Below are 22,545 nucleotides of genomic sequence, written 5' to 3' on the forward strand. Positions count from 1 at the left end.
AACTTTCGTTTTTCTTATGATAAGAACGTTTGTGATTTCCGTTGAAGGACATTTACCAAAAATATGTTTTTTTTGCAGATTATGTGATATTACGGAAAATGCTGCCATGACGTTCTCTAAAGTAGAATTAAATTGGTCCACCACTGAAAGCAACACGTATGCGTGATAACGGTTGAAACATAACCGACTGTGAAGTGTTCTAGTGACTGCAATTATATTTTATACCCAATATGATAAAATAGTGTAAATTTTATTATACTTGGTATTAATATTTGAAATGCAGAATTAATTGAGCAAGCTTTTTGTATGGTTGTTCACATGTCTTTTTATTCCATTTTTTCTCCTATAAATCATTGCGCACATACAATTAAAATCAATTAAACTCCATGTGACATAATGTATAAAAATACACACGTTCACTTAATCGGGCGAAAAATTGTGTACGGGTGTTTACATGTAAGAACAATACTTTGGCTGTACATGATTATCTCGTGACATTTCATTTCGATTCAACCTAGCCTGCATGCATCGTATTACGCTGTTAAGGCCAAGCAAGTATATTTATTCGTTGGCTTTACAGGCACTATTCTTTGACGAAAAAAAAGCATTTGTAAAGTCTCTAAAAAGAGACGAAACTAATTTTGCACTCATACGGGGAACATTCAAGTCGATCAGCTCGTGTATTTGTCAGAACCTTGCCAGGCAGAACCTGAAACGAGTTCCTGAGCCAGAAAAATAACCTTATAAAGGTGGTGTAGTGAAGCAACTCTGAGACCGGATGTCCGTTAAACTCGCGAAACTGATGGCTCTGCACCTTAATCACATCTTGCGCCTGTACCAGGTCCCACGCTTGTACCAGGTCTCACACATGTACCAGGTCCCGCGCATGTACCAGGTCCCACGCCTGTACCAGGTCCCACGCCAGAACCAGGTCTCACTGTACCAGGTCAAGCGCCTGTACCAGGTCCCACGCCTGAACCAGGTCCCAAGCCTGTACCAGGTCCCACACCTGTACCAGGTCTCACGCCTGTACCAGGTCCCGCGCCTATACCAGATCACTTACCTGTACCAGGTCCAGTGCCTATACCAGATCACTTACCTGTACCAGGTCCAGTGCCTATACCAGATCAATCGCCTGTAGCAGGTCCCGTGCCTATACCAGATCCATTGCCTGTACCAGGTCCCACGCCTATACCAGGTCCCGTGCCGATCGCTTGTACCAGGTCCCGTGCTTATACCAGATCCATCGCCTGTACCAGGTCCCGTTCCTATACCAGATCCATCGCCTGTACCAGGTCCCGCGCCTGTACCAGGTCCCACGCCTATACCAGACCCCTCGCCTCTACCAGATCCCTCTCCTGTACCAGGTCCAACGTCTGTACCAGGTCCCGTGCCTATACCAGATCATTCGCTTGTACCCGATACCTGGCATGTACTAGATCCCGCGCCTGTACCAGGTCCCACGCCTATACCAGACCCCTCGCCTGTTCCAGATCCCTCGCCTGTACCAGTTCCCGTGCCTGTACCAGTTGCCTCGCCTGTACCAGGTCCAACGCCTATACCAGGTCCCGCGCGTTACCAGGCCGCGCACCTTTACCACATCTTGTGCCTGTAACAGGTCCCACGCCTGCACCAGATCCCACGCCTATACCACGTCGTGCGCCTATACCAGGTATACAGTGTACCAGGTCCTGCACGTGTACTAGGTCCTTCGTATTTACCAAGTCATGCGACTGTACCAGGTCACGAGCCTGTACCGGGTTAGAAGGCGACTAGCCGACCTTATTCGAGAGAATAACGAAAGGTATAATGCTTTTATGTGGAACACAGTACCAAGAGTCCTCACAGACCTTGTCATCACTGAAAAAAAATCTGATTATTTAGCTCTGATTCATTTTTCGGTTTTGACGGAAAACAATCCACTCACATATCAAAAACAGCCAAACTTGACGCAACGGGTCAGAGATGGGCATCTGCTCTAGGTCAGTTTTCTTTTGACATAGAATACAGAGCTAGATTAAAGAACATGATGCGAACGACACGAATCATAGGGGTATCCCTTATGATTAGAAGCTGAGAACAACGAAGAAATTGTAAAATTTGATGATTCAACAGTTAAGGCCATTTGATCTTGCATTATTTTACAACCATACATTGAAAGCTTGCCAACATTCAGCTTGAACATTGAGGAAGCCTTTCAGGATCAAGGCCAAGTTTTAGCTCAAAAAGAACTCCGAAAAATTAGAGCAATGCAACGACAAGAGGCATCAATTGAGAAGTGGAGACGAGCGGTCATTTACCAATTCATACCAAAACAGAGACTAGACGAGAAATATTTGATAAGGAGCCAGCATAAGGTGTGAGTAATGTGTTGAATATCACTGACCATTATACCAAGAGCGGTTTAAATAGAGAAGTCTGTTACAGCATGAACATTAAGAAAAGTCACCCAACACCATACCATCCTCACGGCAACGCCGGACCCGAGCGCTTCAACAGGACATTGTTAAGTATGCTAGGAACACTAGAAATCGAAGAAAGGTTGTTTGCAAGAAGTACGTAAGCTCATGATGTGAAAGATAATGATATAACTGAAGATGTTCAGTCGACACCCCATGCTGACAACAGACGCTTAGATGATATAGAACCGGAGCCTGACGTCGAAGCAATACAGGTAGAACTCGAACATAAGATAGAGGTGAATCCTGAGATAGATAAGGATATACCTGTACCTCAACCAAGAGGTTTAGGAAGAGAGCAAAAACTACATAAAAATGTTGAAGACTACCACATTAACCAGATGGTGCCTATGAGCGACACAGTTCAAGCAATCAACGCTTTGGTTGAATCTGGTGTTTTGAATAAAGTAAGTAGTGATAAGGCTTATAGGCTGTTAGATGCTATTACAATAAGTGATTACATGATATGATGTTGTTTTACCATTTCTTTAGAAATATATTAAGTCATTAATTTGTTACTGTTTCTTTTAATTCACTTCATATAACATAACTATTTGTTCGTTTGTATGTGTGCTGTAACTCAATGATATTGCGTAGACGCAATTGATTTTTTGCGATGAAGGATTATACCATATATTTTAAAAGAAATACACGGTGTTTGAGGTGATTTTGAGACGTTGATGTGAATATGTAGCGTGATTTTGCGTATTAAGTACGCTGTAAAGAGTTATAGTAATGGTGTCAAGTTCTGGTACTAGATAGGTAGTAGACATAAGGTTAGGGTTATGGTTACTTTGTATTAGTGTCTACATTACTGTGATAAAAGTATAGCAAAGGTAGAGCCTATAGTCAGTGGATAGTTATGTAGAGAGAGTGGCAGTAAGAGTTAGCACACTAATTACGCTTCCAGTAAATAAGCATCCCGTTAATGTTCGGAGCGCCCTAAATCCCAATGACGGGTGCACTAGAAATCCGTGCTTAATGGTCGTACAAAATAACCATGCATCGAACACCGGCACTTGTTTGTTTCAAAACGAAAGCAGTACTCTCTGGGTGTGAATTATCCATGCAAGACATGGACACCGTAGGAATACCGAGAATGTGTATCTGCTCTGCAAGCTGAAAAGCTCTTTCAAATTAAGCTACCGGTCTCCATTATATACAGCTCCTGAAATACGTTTTCTAGTCTGTGTCTCAATACAATATATATATATATATATATATATATATATATATATATATATATATATATATATATATATATATATATATATATATATATTATACCACAAACATATATTCCCATAACGTGCTGTATGTATTTGAAAATCCTATTATTATCTTAACGAATAAAATATAGAATTTGCAATTATAACCTTCAATATACCAAAAAGAACAACGCTAAAGAAAGCAATTAGACGTCTATATTTGGAACAAAGAGTTTTTACCTCATTTTAATGTCAATAACTTAAACCAAAGGGTGTGTAATTTAGGGGAACAAACCTTCCCTCAGAACAGAAATTTAAATAGTTTAACATGTTGACAGGGTACATTTTGGTACTCCTCCAAGGCAAATGTAATAATTTCTAGGCCGAAAAGGGACATTTTCAGAGTATTTTATTACTTATTTTGCCAGGAATTGATATAAAAAGTTAATTTGGACGATTTAAAGGAGGTAAATATCTATTATACGCTAGTACAGAAATTTTCCTGACAGTAACTTATGTTAGATAACGGATGCATGAGCTCTGAAGTAACAACGAATTAAGCACAATGTAATAATCCATTTACAGTCTACTTTATATTAATGCCTGAGGCGACTATAAATTAATTGCTGTTTTTTTATCCCCGCCCGCCCCCTCTTTTTCCACCGCCCCTTAAATTTTATGACTCAAATTAAAAAGTTGAACAATGGTCTGTACTTGCGCATCGGTCAGGAACTGTCCGGGAACGGCGTTTAATCATACCTACGGTGTCGAATGAAAATTGTTATTATCCTGTTCGTTGATCGTCTAGAAACATATATATGGTCGAATTATGTATCCACGGCGAGCGCGACACACGAGTTATGTGTATACAACAAGCGCGACACTCGGTTTTGGACACACGGCCAGCGTAATACACGCGTTATATATACACTGCGAGCGCGACACATGGGTTATGTATACGCGGCGATCGCGACACACGGGTTATGTATACACGGCGATCGCGACACACGCGTTTTGTATATACGGCGAGCGTGACACACGCGTTATGTATACACGGCGATCGCGACACACGCGTTTTGTATACACGGCGAGCGTGACACACGCGTTATGTATACACGGCGATCGCGACACACGGATTATGTATACAAGGCGAGCTCGACACACGGATTATGTATACACGGCGATCGCGACACACGGGTTATGTATACAAGGCGAGCGTGACACACGGATCATGTATACACGGCGATCGCGGCACACGGGTTATGTATACAAGGCGAGCGTGACACACGGATTATGTATACACGGCGATCGCGACACACGGGTTATGTATACACTGCGAGCGCCACACATGGGTTATGTAAACACGGCGAGCCCGTGATCTGTATTTGCGCATCGGTCAGGAACTGTCCGGGGACGGCGTTTAATCATACCTACGGTGTCGATGTGTAACATTCAAATGTTACAAAGGAATAATGTTATGAAGCATCTATATGGTCCCTAATGAAATAAAAAAGGGCTTATACATATATTCAACGGTAAAACAGACGAACATCTAAGAACAAAAACATATGTCACCTCCGCCCAAATTTAAAAGAATTTAGCAAATCATTATATTGGCCTTATTGTAAGCAGTTCTTTGGATAAGGTATAAATTTACAATTACAACTCATGTTACGAAATCTGATCGATTAAATTTGAGCTCACACGTCTGTGCATTCATACTGTCATTTACAGAGGTGTACAGGTCGCTAACAAACCAATCCCTATACAGTCATCCGTATAAATAGATATGAAGTAGAAAATACTAACAAGGAAGTAAAAATCTGTTTTAAGTTAATGTTCAATTTTATTATTTAAAGGAGAAAAACAGTCTTAAAAAGTTTCATATTATAAATTAATGGAATTAAATTATGTTTGTTATTCATAAGAACATTGTCGGATTTAACCTCTGTGCCGTTTCCCGTAATTGGTCTTATGTAGGAGTGTTTATATGCAGGGTATAACCTATCAATCATAGTGACTTCATTCGTTAAATGGTTGTATAAACGCAGTAAGTTATTTAAAGTTTATTATTATTATTATTATTATTATTATTATTATTATTATTATTATTATTATTATTATTATTATTATTAAGTAGTAGTGGTGTATCAGTCACTATCGTTCATACAAGTTTCACAACGTCATACTATGTTTCAATCTTTGTACTCTTTTAACTTGAGGAATGAATTGCGGGGTTGATGTCATTTTCAGGGTATGAACGCAATTGGGCTGGTCAAAGTGTGTGGAGTATATTTACACCAATAGTTCTTTAATTCATTCAAGAATTGTTAAAAAATTAATTCATTTCAGTTTAGAAAATCTTTCAGTAATCCTTTCTTACCCATTCTGTAAATAGAACGACCCGACTGTAACCGGAAACATCTTTTTAAATGACGTCACAATAACGCGGGAAAAGAACAACCACTTGAAATGACTTTTAAACGTAAAATTGCAACCCTTTTGGCAACAATACATTTAAAATATAATAAATTAACACTTTCTTAAATGTTGATTTATATTTTACGGGACCTGCTGACAAAATACAAACAATAACAAGATCAATAGTTTTCATGTATATTGTTATGCGATGAATTGCGATCCGAACATATCCGAAGATGTTGCGGTCATCGATTCATGAACGCAATTGCCAAAAGGCATTTCATGTAAGGAATGGAAGTTGAGGTGTAAATATTGTTCTATGAACTGAAAACTGCATGTCTACTTCAGTTCTATATGATCTAGTGATTATTTCGTATTAAATCGATACTCAGCTATTATTCAAAGAAGGGAAAAGGTTATTAAAGTTTGTTTTTTATTTCATTTAATAAATATATATAATATTTACAGATTTGGGAGACCAGGACATGTGTCAATTGTTTTTTAAGTGTATACTATATATAGCTGTTAGTATTGATTCCAATTTTGGTTTATTTATAATAAGTTGTTTATGATATTTGATAGTAAGGCGAAAATCAAGGTTATTTAGCATGCCATCTTGCTAAGGTCATTATTTAATATCATGTAATGGCTTTATCATGACGTAAGCACGTATAACCAAATATTACGAACTATTAGCAATAGAACACGCAATCATGACTAACCCAACCTTTCAACACATATTTTTGCAGATCATGTCATCCAATTCTTCGTATACATAATTCCTTATTAATATTTGCCTCTGGATTTATCCATTACAGAAAATATACATTATACATAACAATATCCTACAGAATTTATTTGCTAACATTATAAATATTTTGTTTAACGCACTTCACAATGCAAAGTGGGTAGGGAAGTCTTTAAATTTAAAACGCTTCAAAATGTATTTTTTCTTCTAAGTTAAGAGGTACAATATTATGCGAGAATATTAACACCTCAACATCCATTCCTTTAATGAACGGCCTTACGGCAATTGCGATTATTTAACGATGAACCCAACACCTACGGATATGTTCGGATCACGAATCATCGCGTGTTTATACCCACTGAAAATTGTTTATCTTATTATTAACTGTATTGTGTAAGCAGGCAACGACAAACTTAAATCAACATTTTGAAAAGTGTAAAAAAGGTATATGAATGTCGTCATACGCGTGTCAATGGTACGTTAAAATCAACTATAAATGTGATTATTTTTCCCACGTTATTATTACATCATATGATAAAGTGTGTTTGGTTGCGCTCGTGTCGTTCTACTTACAGAATGGGTGAGAAAGAATAACTGTTAGGTTTTTTAAATAGTTAGGTATTTTTTTAACAATTCTGAAAAGGAATAATGAACTATTGGTGTAAAGGTAAGACATAATTTGCGTTAAACCGTTTGGCAAATAATACAGGAAAACCCCATGTGATTTTTTAAATTTTATTTATAATTTCTTGAACCAGCACTCCCTCACTTTTCGGTAAATATTTTCTTAAAAGTATTTTCTGTGTATTTACATTTTAGATGATAAACTTACTTTGTTCTTATGTATCTCCATGTGTCGATTTTCTACGATGTCCTATGAACATTTATTATTGTTTCAGGATGGAGACATGAATGAACGTATCAATGATTCTACGAATATGCCTAATTCTACGAGTAGTAAGTATGATAATTAGTTCCTAAGTCCCCGAAGGGTGTCATACAATATTCTCACAGTCTGTCCATCCGGACGTCCGTGTAACCGGTCTTAATTCCGTTAGTTCGGCTGTTACAAAAATGTGTCTGCACAATTACTCCTGAATGGTTTCACCTAGCTCTATCAAACTTGAGTGGTAAGATGACGAGTAGATGACCCCTATTGTTTTCGAGGTTACCAGGTCGAATGTTATGATTATAGAATTATAATATAAATTAACGGCCATCCGTTCGTCTATGCTTTGGATTTAAAATTATTCCAAATGCATTAAAATGATGAAGTAATACTTTGAATGTATAATGATAACAATACAGCTAATGATCGTAATGATTGTATTTAACGGTTATCAGAAAAAAGAAAGCTTGAGACATAAAAGTTTAATGACAATAAAGCGCAGTGTTACCTTAAACTAGTATTAATGCACAGAGTGAGTACGGGTTTACAAATTTATGTCAGATCCACGAGGTCAGTGGAGGTTTTATACCTGTGGAGTCTCGGTGTGCCAAAACATGTTCGAGACAGGAGATGGGCTGGTCCTTCAACTGTGATGGGGACAATACCACATGTGACTGGCAGTGTGCGGCCCAGAGGAAGGATTGTCCAGAGGGCCTGACGTATCACTGCGCGGCTGACTACGAGGACTTTGAACTGCATACCGGTAATATCAACTACTTGGAAGAATGTGCCCTGGAAAAGCCCTGCAAGAGAGGTTTGTAGTAACGAACTCATACGTAACACCTTGCCTGCTCTACTGTATTAGGATTTACATTCTAAATGTCGCCGTTCTTCAATTCAAACTGCTGCTAGGGGCTAATAAGCAAACATCAATGTTTTATATTTTGTACTAGGTGAGAGGCTCAGTTGATATACGCATCTTATAAAAAATGTATTTCGATTCATATCGAATGTATTTGTTTTAGGTGAAGAACCAAGTATCACTTTATACGCCAATGGAGAAAAACTTCCCCCGAACAAAGCCAGGATAAATTGTATACCTTGCTCAAACAAACTCTTCTTCAACAACATAGACGGCAGATTGTCCTCGTCATATAGCAGGTGTTTCAGGCAAAAGTTTAACAAGTGCATTCGGGAGCGCAACAAAATAAACTGTGGTGAGTCCTGGCTTGAACGAAAGATGACTGACGGCTTCTGCAGGTGCGATGCAAGGAGAGGGTTCGCTCCTGAGAATGAAAACATCGAAACAAAATGTTTCTTCGCTTCTGAACTTTGTACGTTGAGGAAATGTCCGTCTACACAGGAGCTGGCTTTAAGTAAGTGTTTTTAAGGAAAATTAAACAAATATTGTTATAAGATATTATATATCATATAGATAATCAAACTCGTATATTTATATGCATATAGCATTTTCAAAGTACGATGGGCATTCAGTATGTTATGCATCCGGCCCCAATTTCTCGAAACTTCTTAAGTCCCTTATAACAGGATTAAGCTAAACTCGCTATTTTTGTTCTTCAATAATTTGCATAATATTAACTTCTTAAAGAGGTTTTATTCTTCGCATAGGAGTTATATTTATGATGATCTAATGAACCATTTTTCATTTATCAAAATTCAATTTCAGTATGTATTTTATCTAATTGAAATAAGCTACTTAAGCCTGTCAAGCTTAAGAAGTTTCGAGAAATTGGGGCCCGAAGCTTGTTTCTATGAGTATATGTTTAACTTTAACGAGAAGGCAGGTTTGCACGCTTCAAAAATGATAGGAGGAAATTCAGTAAAATCGAAATTAAGCATATACAAAGATTTAGTAGAGCTTGATAATTATTTAACAGTAATGCTATGAGTCAAGACATATATATCAAACCTGGAGAGAGAGAAAAAGTTGTCTTGAGAAGTTAGGCTTATCTGCTTTCAGGGCCATGTATAAAAATGTAAGAGGTAAACGCATCTGTGTTTTGGACACTGCCACTCTTCTGTATCGTTTTTAAACGGAATAATTGTAGCTATTTTCAATCGTAGCAAAACAATAAAAAAGATATTGAAAAAAGATCTTAAAGAAATGTTTGGCAAATTAAATTGTAGGTTACTTTAGGTTTACCAGTTTTATTCAAGGGCTATGTCCATGTGGGCATCAGTTTCATAACAAATATATACCAAGATAAACACAAGGATGTATGGCAAATGATAACAAAACAGTTTAGTGATACATGAAACAGAAATAAGAAAACGCATATCTGCATATATTTCGTTAAAAAGGCAAAGTGATATTTAGATATTAGTTATTCTAGTGGAGTATGAAATGTATTATATTGATGTTGTTTTTTCCGCTGAATTAGGAAGATGGACAGAAGGAATTGATTAACAACTTGCACTAATGTTTCGCAAAACTAAATAATTTTAGGAGGATATTTATATCAATAGTTTTGAAAAATAAGAGTATTCTGTCTGCATATGGAATTGTTTATGTCTTTACTTTTTATTAAATTAGATTTTGTACATTGGAAAGTCATGTTTAGAGCACATGTGACATATTCTATCAAAAGGTTCATTATATATAATTAAATGTACTTTTTCAATAGGCAACCTATGATTACAAAACCATATATAAAACTATGCTTTGCATCAGCTGATCATAAGATAAAACACGTAATTCACCGAATATTGTGATATTTGGTGTTGACCTTTTAATATTCATAATGAGTAGAGTTGAAACTAAGCAATCATTTATTTTTTTCTTAAAACCTCATAACTCAGAGCTATATATTAATATAGAAATGATCATAGCATCAATTACATCGAGTTGTAGATCAAGGTAAAAAACAATGACCTTGAAGTTACAAAAAAGAGAACATGGACGCACAAGAGCCTTTTCGTTTATTTAACTTGGCGCTATAGTTGAAACAGACACTCAGGTAGCTACTGGAGTTGTAAAAAAAATATGTCCAATCTGTTATTGATATAAATAAGTAAAAATGGTAGATTACTACATTCTTCTTTAGAGAATATAACAAAATAATATTGGAATTGATTGCTAATTTTCACCAATTACAAAACAATGTATGGCACATAAAGCATACTGTAAACCAGAGGCTGATTCTGACAAAGTAGCAGTGCTTTCAGCATTCACCAACATATAAAGCCTTAAAATGTTTTGAATTGACTCAGATAAATCCTTATGAAGCTCAGTCAAATGTGCCACCAAGTCATTTAAGAAATAAAAACAAAATCAGAGATAACATTTCTCCTTGAAGTTCCCAAAAAGAACTTAAAAATTAATAAGATAAGCCGCCATGTCTTATTACGCAACACGTTGCATTTCCATAAATAAAGTATATACTTTTGAATACTTTATTTTTAATAGCATTACGTAATAAATGTGCTAGAGTGACACACGTCTAACTGAGACAAACGCCTTACGGTTATCAACAATTGCACCCTTGTAGGCACCCACTAATATCTTTAGAGGAAATACATGATTCACAGACCACAGTGCTGTAAATTTTTCTAAAACCAACCTGTTTCTCGCACAAATGGCCTGAATCTTCTAAAAATATACTATCTTTCTATTTATAATACTTGTAAATAATTTTCTAAAACAGCTAAATATGGTTATACCTCTATAATTATCAGATTTATTTAATTCCCCGTTCTTGTAATGTTTGGAAAGCATTGTAACTTTATACAATGTACCATTCTTCGGGACTAAGACTTGTATCCAAAATAAGATCGAACAATTTACATATATTGTATTGCATTCAAATCATACCAATTATCAAAATATGTTGTTTGATCTTGTCCTGGATTCGTTTTTGTGTTATGCCTTCTTTGTTTTCATGGCAAAGATAATCAATAACTCGGGAGAACAACGCACATAATCAATAGGACTTATCCTTCTATTTTGAAACTTTTTTACATTGCCACATCTTCCGTTAGCAATATGGATATCAAATGAATTGCACATCTCAATAAGTCTATAACCATGGTTATAAGTGATTAATCACAGGAGTGTCTTTATACAGAAATGGCTAATTTACTCAGCTAAATGTTGTCTTTTTTAAACGAAATTGGTATAAACCACACATTTATCATGACCAATGTTTTCTTCTATATGTAAATATTCCAACTTTGTTCCAAATATATCATTCAAATCATCAATCAATTAGGCATACATGACAATTTTCAGAAGCATTTGTTAAAATATCATTTACAAAAGACTCATCAAATAATTCTACAGAACTTGATATTGACCCTTCAGGAGGAATATAAACTAATCAGAATATAACATTTGCAAAAATACAGTTTAATCAAATGTTAACAAAAATAGTTTCAGTTGTCATAGTTTAAAACTCTTATGAAGGGAGCTAAAATAGTTTTGATCAAAACACCAACCCGACAGATTAATGTTGACATATTTGATGGTAAAAGCCAAAGATATTATATTCATCGATGTTTACAGTATCCAAATCATCAAGCTTTGTTTCAGACAAACCAGTGGCATCATATTCAATGATAAAGTTATAAAAATCACAAAAAACAATATATCTAACAAACAACACACATTGAAGGATACAAACTTTAATAAGACAGAAACGTTAGAATTAAACTTACCAAAAGAACAATAATTATGATAATGACTAGAACACTTGGTTATGAGACCCTAGTGAAATGACCTTCCTGTATGTCCTCATCATAATTTGCCAGGTCAATGATGGCTTTTAACACAATTCGTGGTGGTAAATAATAAAATGAAAACTACAGGGACAAGTCCAGCCCTGTTATTAGACACAAGGCAATGGTCTAAATGACAATGAACAAGCCATAATGCAGCAAAATGGCGCACACAGACCTGAGTTCACTTGATGGATTGTTTAATAAAATCCTTCAAATGAACGTATTGAATCTGGTGTCAAAGGGGATTATTGTAAAGAATACATCCAACAAATAGAATTGCAACAATTTCATATATAACAAAGTTGTTACAGCAGCTAACCCATGTGTTGCATGAATGTCTGTCATACCTTCAGTTAAGTGCTACGTATTTCAAATGACTAGTTTTAATTCAAAACGTACAAGCCATTTGTTAAACATGTATACAACAATACAAATTATTATTATTTTTATTATTATTATTATTATTATTATTATTATTATTATTATTATTATTATTACTTTAACTTTATTTATGTTATTTGTAGATTACACCTGCATCAGCCATTGTCCAGACGGTTACCACAGAACGGACGATTCAGATAAATGTGTTGAGAGAGCAAGCGCCACGTAAGAATTGCTTCTATTTCCATTCATACTGTGCCCCTTGTATGTCCGATATAATTCCAACAAACGACATCTCATATTAGCCCGCGTGATCATTTTTAAGGATCATACATTGATCAAACAAAATAGTTACATTTTTAACTTTTCCCAAAAAAATTCACCTCTTAAGTCAATGGACAGAAATCAGACCCTTTCTCAAAATTGCTAAAATGATCCTGTACGTCAAAATGCAAGGCCGATATAAGAATGAAACTGTTGTCCCTATTTGACTATATTAAAAGATCTTCTCTGAAATAAATGGTTAGAATTCAAATTAATTGGACAGAAATGGCAATTATGGGAACCATTTATATAATTTGCTAAACATTAAAACATTTAACAACTTAATCGATAAAAACATCTACCAGAGGCAGGACCGATTTTCCCTCTGAAACCAATTTTTAAAAATCAGTATTATTTCACTCAATGATTATTGGGTGACCCTTTATTGAACAATCGCCGAAACGAAACTGGTCCGTACAAAAGCGCGGGGCTTGATTTCCGTATAGGACTATTAAAATCTTCATGAGATGACATTTTATCGTAACTATAACAAAGAAACTCCTTAAAAAATCCAAATAAACTATACTGATTTTCTAAGTGTGCGTATTAGATTTAGTTTGTTTTACTTGATAGTACTCCACTTTCGTTTGTAAATGCTATGTTTTGTAGTCAGTAAACGTTGTTTTTTTTCATGTACATTGTATGCATGATATGTTTGTCTAATCAGTAAACGCTTGTTGATTTCCTCGTATGTTTGATACGTTTTGTCTAATCAGTTAACGCTTGTTGACTTCCTCATTTTTTTATACTTTTATCTAGTCAGTAAACGCTTGTTTATTTCCCCGTGTGTTTGAAATGTTTGTCTTATCAGTAAACACGTGTTGATTTCATCGTTTGTATTATTCTCTTGTCAAGTCAGTAAACGCTTGTTGATTTTCTCGTTTGTATGATACTCTTGTCAAGTAAGTAAGCACGTGTTGATTTCCTCGTTTGTATGATACTCTTGTCAAGTCAGTAAACACGTGTTGATTTCCTCGTTTGTATGATACTCTTGTCAAGTCAGTAAACGCTTGTTGATTTCCTCGTTTGTATGATACTCTTGTCAAGTCAGTAAACGCTTGTTTATTTCCTCGTTTGTATGATACTAAGTAAGTAAACGCTTGTTGATTTCCTCGTTTGTATGATACTCTTGTGAAGTCAGTAAACGCATAATGATTTCCTCGTTTGTATGATACTCTTGTCAAGTCAGTAAACGCTTGTGGATTAACTCGCATGCATTTCAAAATTCAAACTTTTATCAGCATAATTATTTTAGAGCCAAAACGAAGACGCCAAAGACAGCTTCTTCTACAGCTGATCAAACACACACTCAGGTTACAATCGCCACCACAACTGAAAATGGTATGTTGTATTTGGATATTGTTGTGGCATAATACTGCAGTAAGATAGCCTGATACCGTTCTCGAATTGTTTTGTGTTAACTACTTTACTTTCGCGATAATTATCTAGCTATCTAGTTAATATTCGCGAAACGTTTTGGTAAATTAAATTACATAAGGCTAGAGACAGGCTTGACAGTTCTCGGAACTGCAACTTGTTACCTTTTCATGCTTTACAATACTAACAGGTTATCTCGTTATTGTTTACGAATTCTACGTAATAAGTAACATAAACACTGGTTAACTAGATAAGATTCGTGTAACCAATTATCTATAAATACATTTCTGTCTCTTTGCAGTATTTGGTTATCTTGTTATAATTTGTGAATACCACTTAATACGTAACATCATAACCAAGCGACTAGATACGATTCGTGTTACCAGTTATCAGTAATATGCCACCATAGCATAATTGTATTCTAATGTTATGTTGTTGGGTTTTTTTTCACATTGAAACACATCTATAATTGTTTGAACAAAAATGTTTTCAAGATCCTTTATCCTTTTCATTGTAGCTTCTTATCTCAAGTATATACGCTTTTAATTACTATAATTTGAAGTATTCAAATTATATCTATAAGATCTTTCGTACTAAAAAACATCAAAATATCACCATAAACAAGCCTTTACAGGGTCTTTTGAGTGGCTAGCATGGAAATGCATTTGTTCCGAATTAACTGAATTGCATTTATGTGTATTAATGTATATCACATTTATGACATTTGCTTTTTCTCGTCTAATTCAGAGAAAGTTGTCGTCAGTACAAAGAAGACAAATGTTCTGGGTATAGTCATTGGAGTAGTACTTGGAACAGTTGTCGTAGGCCTTATTGCATGGATATTGATGAAGATCTGTAAGTAAATACAATTTATTAACGGTAAGCCTCGGTGACTGTTTTCGTTTTTAAGAAATACTTGAATATGCTTTATATCTTTACTAGTATGATAAGGGTATCTGTCACATTGTTCGATAAATTCCAATTAATAACTTTAATATGACATATTTAACTATACTGTGTTTGGTTGTTTTTTGCCGATTTTCGGCACGCTTTGATATATTAGGAATTGTCTCACATTAGAATACAACCTACATTTGCAAAAATTAAGTCATTAAGACATAGACTAAATCATTGAGATATTTTTTGCGGGTGTTTGAACGTCCGTCTACTGTTACCCATCTAATAACACACTCTCTGTGACAGACTTGGCATTGACAATATGTCAGCCAATGAGGTTGTATTCCAAGTCAGTTTAATGACCAGAAGTATTATCTTGATTAACAAGAGCTCGTTCGATACGCTAAATCAGCCCATTCCTAGCAAATAGGATTCTACTCCATGTCATCTTATCGCGAAAATTTTATTTCGGAGAATGATTCTCCATCGAGAAACTTGCGCGCGCGAGGTTTAACTGCGAGAAAGATGATCACGACACATGAACTGCCAAATATTTGCGCCGATCAGTTTAAAAAAAACACTGTTTGTTCTTTACGTTTAACAAAAAACTTCTTGAAAAAAAGTTATAAATGTTGTAATACGAACACTGGACAAAAGGTCGAAATTGCAACATGGGTATTGAAAGTGAAAGTAGCTATACTGAAACAAGAATGATTCGATTCGGGTAAATACGCGCCTTAATCATCGAGGTCATAATGGTAGGGATGATATTTTAAGCTACTTTTTTTAAATGCATTCGCAAAATATGCATGTTAGCCTCTATGAATCGTGTTTTAGAGGGGAATTGTTGAAACTAAGTTTTCAAACCTCTTTATTTTTTCGTTATATGTATTTTCAGAGACGAGTCTGCGCATTTCGTCTAATTATGCAATAATTAGTAGCAGGAACTATCATTAAGGTTGTGTTTTTCTTGTAGCTGAGTCTTTCATCTTTCTGGCGATATTAGAGTTGTATAACCATAATAAATACATCCACACGCACGTTTTTCATAATGCATTTTGAAGACTATATCTGCATGCACAATGTCCTTTCTTGGGGCAGATAAATATAGTAAAATATAAACATGTGCTTCAACTATAATAAATGCGTCATATGAAAATAGAATATAAAATATTGTAAAATATAGAGAGATAATATATAAATAATATAGTATACGGTCAGTAATCTAGCGTAATAACATAGCTATAAATAATTGTATAAATTTGGTTTGACCAACTTAAAGATAGTTCCTCCGTCACATAATTGCATTCAAAAATAGAAATGCATGCGCATATACTTGAAATTCTGCCAGTCAAAATTTAATCATAAAAAATAATGTATTTCTGGGCAAGTAAATAAATAATTAATTAAACGTTTAATCTTTTAACCTTGAATCATATCTTAGGAAAATATACTTGTTATTTGTCGTGATTGTCATCAAATATTGTCGAAATTCGCTATGTCGAACTCCGTTATCTCGATGCTCTGAATATGTTGAACTTCATTCGATTTTTTCCGTTTAATCATACACTTAATACATTTCGGTTATATCGAATGTTCGTTATCTCAAAATATTTTCCAAGATCCCAAAGGCTTTGACTGTGTATGAATTTACCAAATTAATCTTTAAATGTTTACATATATTTGTTCAGAAAATATAGAGGCATATTATAAGTGAATCATATACGTACTATATATACATTTGGTTATTCAATATCATCAAGACTTCCAACGTATATTTTTCCCTATGATTTTTAGATTGGCACAAAGAAATTATTAGGAAGGAGTACAACGAAAATGGAAGGAAAGAGGCAGCCAGATTAATGGTGGAAAAAGCACTCTGCCAATACTCTTCCTGTTTAAGTAAGTTTTTATCAATAAAATGTGTACCAATTTATAAACGTTATCAACAGGGACATTATTTTTATTTCAAAATTCCGCAAACTTTCTGAACAACCCTCGTAAAACTTTAAAAACATATTTTCCTGACCTCCTGGGCATATATTATATGTTAACTAAATTGCTTATATCTATGTAATATTTTTTAAAGAGTCACAGGGAGACTCGGATGAAAACAACCAGAATCGTGTTAATCTTCTTACACACGTCGAACAAGAAGGCAGGGGAGGTAACTGCAATAATGTTTATTTTTTCAAATAATTGTTTGAAAGTACTTTCAAAACGAAGAAACCGAAACGAAAATCTTGTCGTTCGAAATGTTAAAGACATATTGTTAAGTAAGATTTATTTATACCAACAGGCAGTCGAAATTAGTTATATATAATTTATATAAAGAAACAAATTGTTGAAACATTAAATACATGTAAATGTTTCAACAATTTGTTTCTTTAGAGATTGACTTACGTAGTACAAACGATTGTCTTGAGAAACAATTATTAATATTATTAATTGATTTTTGAAAGTTTCATGATTCATATTTTAGTTTCTTGGAAAAGAAAAATACCAAGTGACCGAGAACTATGGAACGTTGCGTCGCTCATTGGAGAAAACTGGAAAGGTTTGGGTTTAGATCTGGGGCTCAGCAGAGTCACGATACACCACATTGAATATGACAACAATATAAATGGTCATATTGATGTTGTTCATCGTATGCTGATAGAATTGCGCAACTCCAGACCTGATGCAACACTAAATGATTTAAAGGAAGCAATTATTCGGTCAGGCGTTGACTTTAACTGGGGCTCTGAAAAAAATCAGGAGCTTTACGGTAGGTGTTCCAGTTTTATCTTTTCTTAAAACTAAGCATTTGCCGGTGTTTCAAATATAGGTAAAATGTTTGGCCGATTTCGCTTTTGTGACCACATTTTAATTACATTAGATTGAACCAGATCAAGAGTTTATTTCCTTTTCATAACAACTTTATATTGTAATATATAGTTTGTTTCACATTCTCACGACCGTCCCTGTAAAATTCCGATAACCCCTTCTTTCCCAATTAGTTCATCTGTATAAAATACTTGTATTTCTATATACTATTGTTTATCAATTACTTCTTTTAAAACATAGACGAGCGTGATCAAAACGCTGCTTTGAATGATACTACAGACGAACATGACCAAAACGCTGTCTTGAATGATTCTATGGATGAACAGGAGCCAAACGCTGTTTTCAATGATTATACTGACGAACGTGGCCAAAACGCTGTCTTGAATGATACTACGGTCGAACGTGAGCCAAACGCTGTCTTCAACGATTCTACGGACGAACGTGGCCAAAACACTGTCTTGAATGATACTACGGTCGAACGTGAGCCAAACGCTGTCTTCAACGATTCTACGGACGAACGTGGCCGAAACGCTGTCTTGAATGATACTACGGTCGAACGTGAGCCAAACGCTGTTTTCAAAGATACTACGGACGAATGTGGCCAAAACGCTGTCTTGAATGATACTACGGTCGAACGTGAGCCAAACGCTGTTTTCAAAGATACTACAGACGAACGTGGCCGAAACGCTGTCTTGAATGATTCTACGGTCGAGCGTGAGCCAAACGCTGTTTTCAATGATAGTACAGACGAACGTGGCCGAAGCGCTGTCTTGAATGATTCTACGGTCGAGCGTGAGCCAAACGCTGTTTTAAATGATACTACAGACGAACGTGGCCGAAACGCTGTCTTGAATGAATCTACGGTCGAGCGTGAGCCAAACGCTGTTTTAAATGATACTACAGACGAACGTTGCCGAAGCGCTGTCTTGAATGATTGTACGGTCGTGCGTGAGCCAAACGCTGTATTCAATGATTCTACGGACGAACGTGGCCCAAACGCTGTCTTGAATGATTCTACGGATGAGCTAGGCATTAACGCTGTCTCGAATGACACTACGGGCGATGGTGACCGAAACGCTGTCTTTATTGATATTGAGACGAACAGCAATATCGATGTTGAAGGTGACAGCTTGTAGCAGCGGTGTCAGTACTAGCAGCATAGTCAGTACTAGTAGCATAGCTACTACATCAAGGACAGATGAAACTCAAATGTAACACTACTTATTAAGTTTGCATTTGTTGTGTATGAGTTCTTAAGTTACAAAAGTTACTGTCGCAGGTTTCGACACTAGCCGTGTCCCGGGACCCAAAGGACAGCATTTTTTTTGGCGAGACTCAAGAGCCTTCAAGTCAGATGTCCTAATTGTGCCATATTGTTTTAGCAGAAAAATTTAGATAGAAACCCAAAATATATATTAAGTGCAATCAGAAATCAACAGTCGGATTCTTGGAAAGTAGTATTGGTGTCGAACATTGTGCTGTGCAGCAAATACACGAGTGGTCAAACACTTCTTAGATTATAATTCAAAGAAGCTGCAAATGTTGTAAATGATGATGGCAAGAATTGTTTCCATGTACAAAAATGAATTCGTCATAATGGATATATGCAATTTTTTAAAGTGGTCGTCATCTGCTGATTGGCTAATCATGAAGAAGCATGTGAACTATTAGCACACAATATAGTTTAATTATAATAAACGGAATTTGGACAATTCTTGAAGAAGGCAACATTTAAACGCAGCTGTACGTTATTCCATTACAGCCATGCAACCTCAGTGATGTGTATGTGCCCATCGTCTTTGAGTGTATCAAAATGGGTCAGTCGTGGGTATGTTGGCATGAGTTTATGAAACTTGCTCAAACTGGGTAATGTTTCCTACTTTTAAGAACAAACTTCAAACATATATTAATTTGAACAAAATGTTTTGGGCATACTAAGTATTGTTTTGTGACATTTTAAAATACATGTTAACAGCTGTTATTTAAATTGTTAATGATGTTTGACTATTATTGCGATCATCTATCATCTTGTTCGCATGGTCAGACCCTACAACACATGAGCGAGTCCCTGTAAATATGTTTGTGTATCTGCTTATGCCTAATCAATTGCTTTCTGCAGTCAAACTGCGTTTATTAAATGAATTCACAATGGTATTTTTATATCAGATATTGCTAAACATGTGCAATTACTGGCGAGCATTTGTAGTATATGTGTATGTGGTGTTCATGTGTTTTTGTTTATATTTATCGTTTGGGCCCTTACCTTATGCCTCTAAAGTGGGTTTATTTTTTTTAATTTTCAACTACTGACATTGTCACATCAGTCTTCGTTGTATAATTGTACGCATATCATTTCAGCTGTTATAGTAGCGTCTGTATTAAGATATAAGTATACCATTGTGTAATTTAACTTCACATTCAACATTATCCATCATATTGCTTCAGCTCAAAACAAATAATTATATCAAATTGTACAGATAATTCATCTTTAGAACTTGTCTTCATGCATGTTTATATGAGTGTATACATACAACTTATTGAAAATTATACTATGGCTGTTAAGTTTAGGGTTAAAATAGCTTTAACATAGAAAGAGTATGTTTAAACTTTTGTCAAGAAATTCTTAGTGTTGAAAGAATAACTCAAATTAATTTTGAGCATAGAGAACTAGGTATAACACCATCAGGGACTAGAAGAGTTGTAAATGTGATGTGGTATTGGTTCATCAGTTTAGAATATAATCATATCAAATAAGTTAAACAGTTTATACAGCCTTACAGATATTCATGTACAAGACATCCGAAATAATCAAATTTAAGGCCATCCTAATCTTTATGACTTTTAATATGACTATATGTTATGTTGTTTTTGTGATAAACTTTTATTCTGGCATCATGCATAACATACATTTTACAATATCATATATTTTATATCAATAAAAAATAAGTTTAGAGGTGTCTGTTATATAGATATTACTCCAATATTGATATTGGTATATGTTGCACATGAGATGGAAATGTTTGTTTTTCGTTTAGTTACCTAAGGAAAAAATAAAGTTTTGTAAAAAAAGGGGCAAACATGTTGTTTTTTTAAGTCAAATAAGAAAATAAAAATCCAATAAAGTAAGAGATGTAAGTAAAATAATAAAACATGTAATAAAACATGAAAGGTTACCTTGAAAAATTATTTCAATTTATATTGATTTGGTTCCATTTTAGGTCATGTAGCTGTATTTTGCCCTTAGATTCTGCCAAACATCTCTCTTTTTTGTTTTCTTTGTTTGAGATATATGACAAAGCTTTCAAAAGCTGGAATATCGTTTATAAGTTTACATTTATGAATATAAAATTTTGATAATAGGAAAATAAAATTGATAAGCATCACTCTCGGAGTCTGTTTCTCTATAATTCCAAAAGAGACATTTTTTAATGTTATTTCAGTTTGAATATTGTTCCTGTCAAGGAATAATTTAAATTTTGACCAGAAATGTTGTACTTTGGAACACTCCCATAAAGATGATTTATATCCTCAATATACATATTGCAGAAACCGCAGAGGTTTGAATTTGCGAGTTTATATTTAAACAACATTTTGTTTACTGGCAAAATCCTCTTAATATATTTATACTGAAAGCTCCTTAATCTGTTTTCGATAGTGCAATAAAAACAGTTTAGATATATACTTTTCCATTCTAAAAGCATGAATTCATTTTCCCATTTTACTTCTGGTTTGTTGACTATTTGGCCTTTATGCTTGTTTATGTAGTTTTCATATAAAAGTCTGTTCGGTTTCTTTATTCTTAGCATTCTGTCAAGCAGTAGATTATTTGTAAGCGGTTGTGTAATGGTATGTAAATCAATATTTTTAAGTTCGTCTTTCCAGTTAGTTGGAATGCAAGAAATTAAAGCATGGTAGTTTAAAAATTCTGAAGGGTGTAGATCATATAAATTTCTAAATTGCTCAAAATCATAAAATCTGTGTCTTCTAAAATCATAGAAGTGTTCAATATACTTAATTCTTCGCATAAACTAGGTCTTAAAAAAAGCCGGCTTGCTATTTATATTAATAAACGAGTTATTCCATTTCGGAAGTATTTGTTTCGGAATAGATTTCGGATTTTAGTCGAAATTTATCGATGTCCAACCTAAGAGTATATCTCTCAGAAAAGTATTCTTTATTATACGTTTTCTTTTAAATTTGATTCGAGCAATATTTTACTTCCGTGATCCTGAAATTCTTGTAAATAAAACTTTTTCCAGTCGCCTTCATTGTTTTCAT

The 22,545-nt window shown here is 34.8% G+C and overlaps 2 protein-coding genes across 2 annotated transcripts; both read left to right on the plus strand.

The window, feature by feature from the left end:
* Positions 1 to 778: 778 nt before the first annotated feature.
* On the plus strand, positions 779 to 1,615 carry LOC128210749 (tetra-peptide repeat homeobox protein 1-like). Its single transcript, XM_052915102.1, has 2 exons — positions 779 to 1,108; positions 1,199 to 1,615. Exons 1-2 carry the CDS (start codon positions 779 to 781, stop codon positions 1,613 to 1,615), a joined length of 747 nt encoding a protein of 248 aa, XP_052771062.1.
* Positions 1,616 to 5,422: 3,807 nt separating this feature from the next.
* On the plus strand, positions 5,423 to 21,632 carry LOC128210999 (uncharacterized). The gene is made up of 11 exons (XM_052915365.1): positions 5,423 to 5,717; positions 7,736 to 7,793; positions 8,287 to 8,539; positions 8,751 to 9,101; positions 12,987 to 13,068; positions 14,423 to 14,508; positions 15,292 to 15,399; positions 17,239 to 17,343; positions 17,531 to 17,608; positions 17,924 to 18,208; positions 18,508 to 21,632. Exons 2-11 carry the CDS (start codon positions 7,749 to 7,751, stop codon positions 19,401 to 19,403), a joined length of 2,289 nt encoding a protein of 762 aa, XP_052771325.1. The 5' UTR covers positions 5,423 to 5,717; positions 7,736 to 7,748; the 3' UTR covers positions 19,404 to 21,632.
* The last annotated feature ends 913 nt before the right edge of the window (positions 21,633 to 22,545 follow it).

Source organism: Mya arenaria, chromosome 12 (assembly GCF_026914265.1).
Source record: "Mya arenaria isolate MELC-2E11 chromosome 12, ASM2691426v1".
Classification (NCBI taxonomy): domain Eukaryota; kingdom Metazoa; phylum Mollusca; class Bivalvia; order Myida; family Myidae; genus Mya; species Mya arenaria.

Excerpts from the sequence above, each read along its gene's own strand:
- LOC128210999 (XM_052915365.1), top strand. The coding sequence starts at position 7,749 with ATGAACGTATCAATGATTCTACGAATATGCCTAATTCTACGAGTA. Across the intron at positions 7,794-8,286 it reads TATGCCTAATTCTACGAGTA|ATCCACGAGGTCAGTGGAGG; the intron begins GTAAGTATGATA and ends AATTTATGTCAG. Across the intron at positions 13,069-14,422 it reads GTTGAGAGAGCAAGCGCCAC|AGCCAAAACGAAGACGCCAA; the intron begins GTAAGAATTGCT and ends TAATTATTTTAG.
- LOC128210749 (XM_052915102.1), top strand. The coding sequence starts at position 779 with ATGTCCGTTAAACTCGCGAAACTGATGGCTCTGCACCTTAATCACATC. Across the intron at positions 1,109-1,198 it reads AGATCACTTACCTGTACCAG|GTCCCGTGCCGATCGCTTGT; the intron begins GTCCAGTGCCTA and ends CGCCTATACCAG.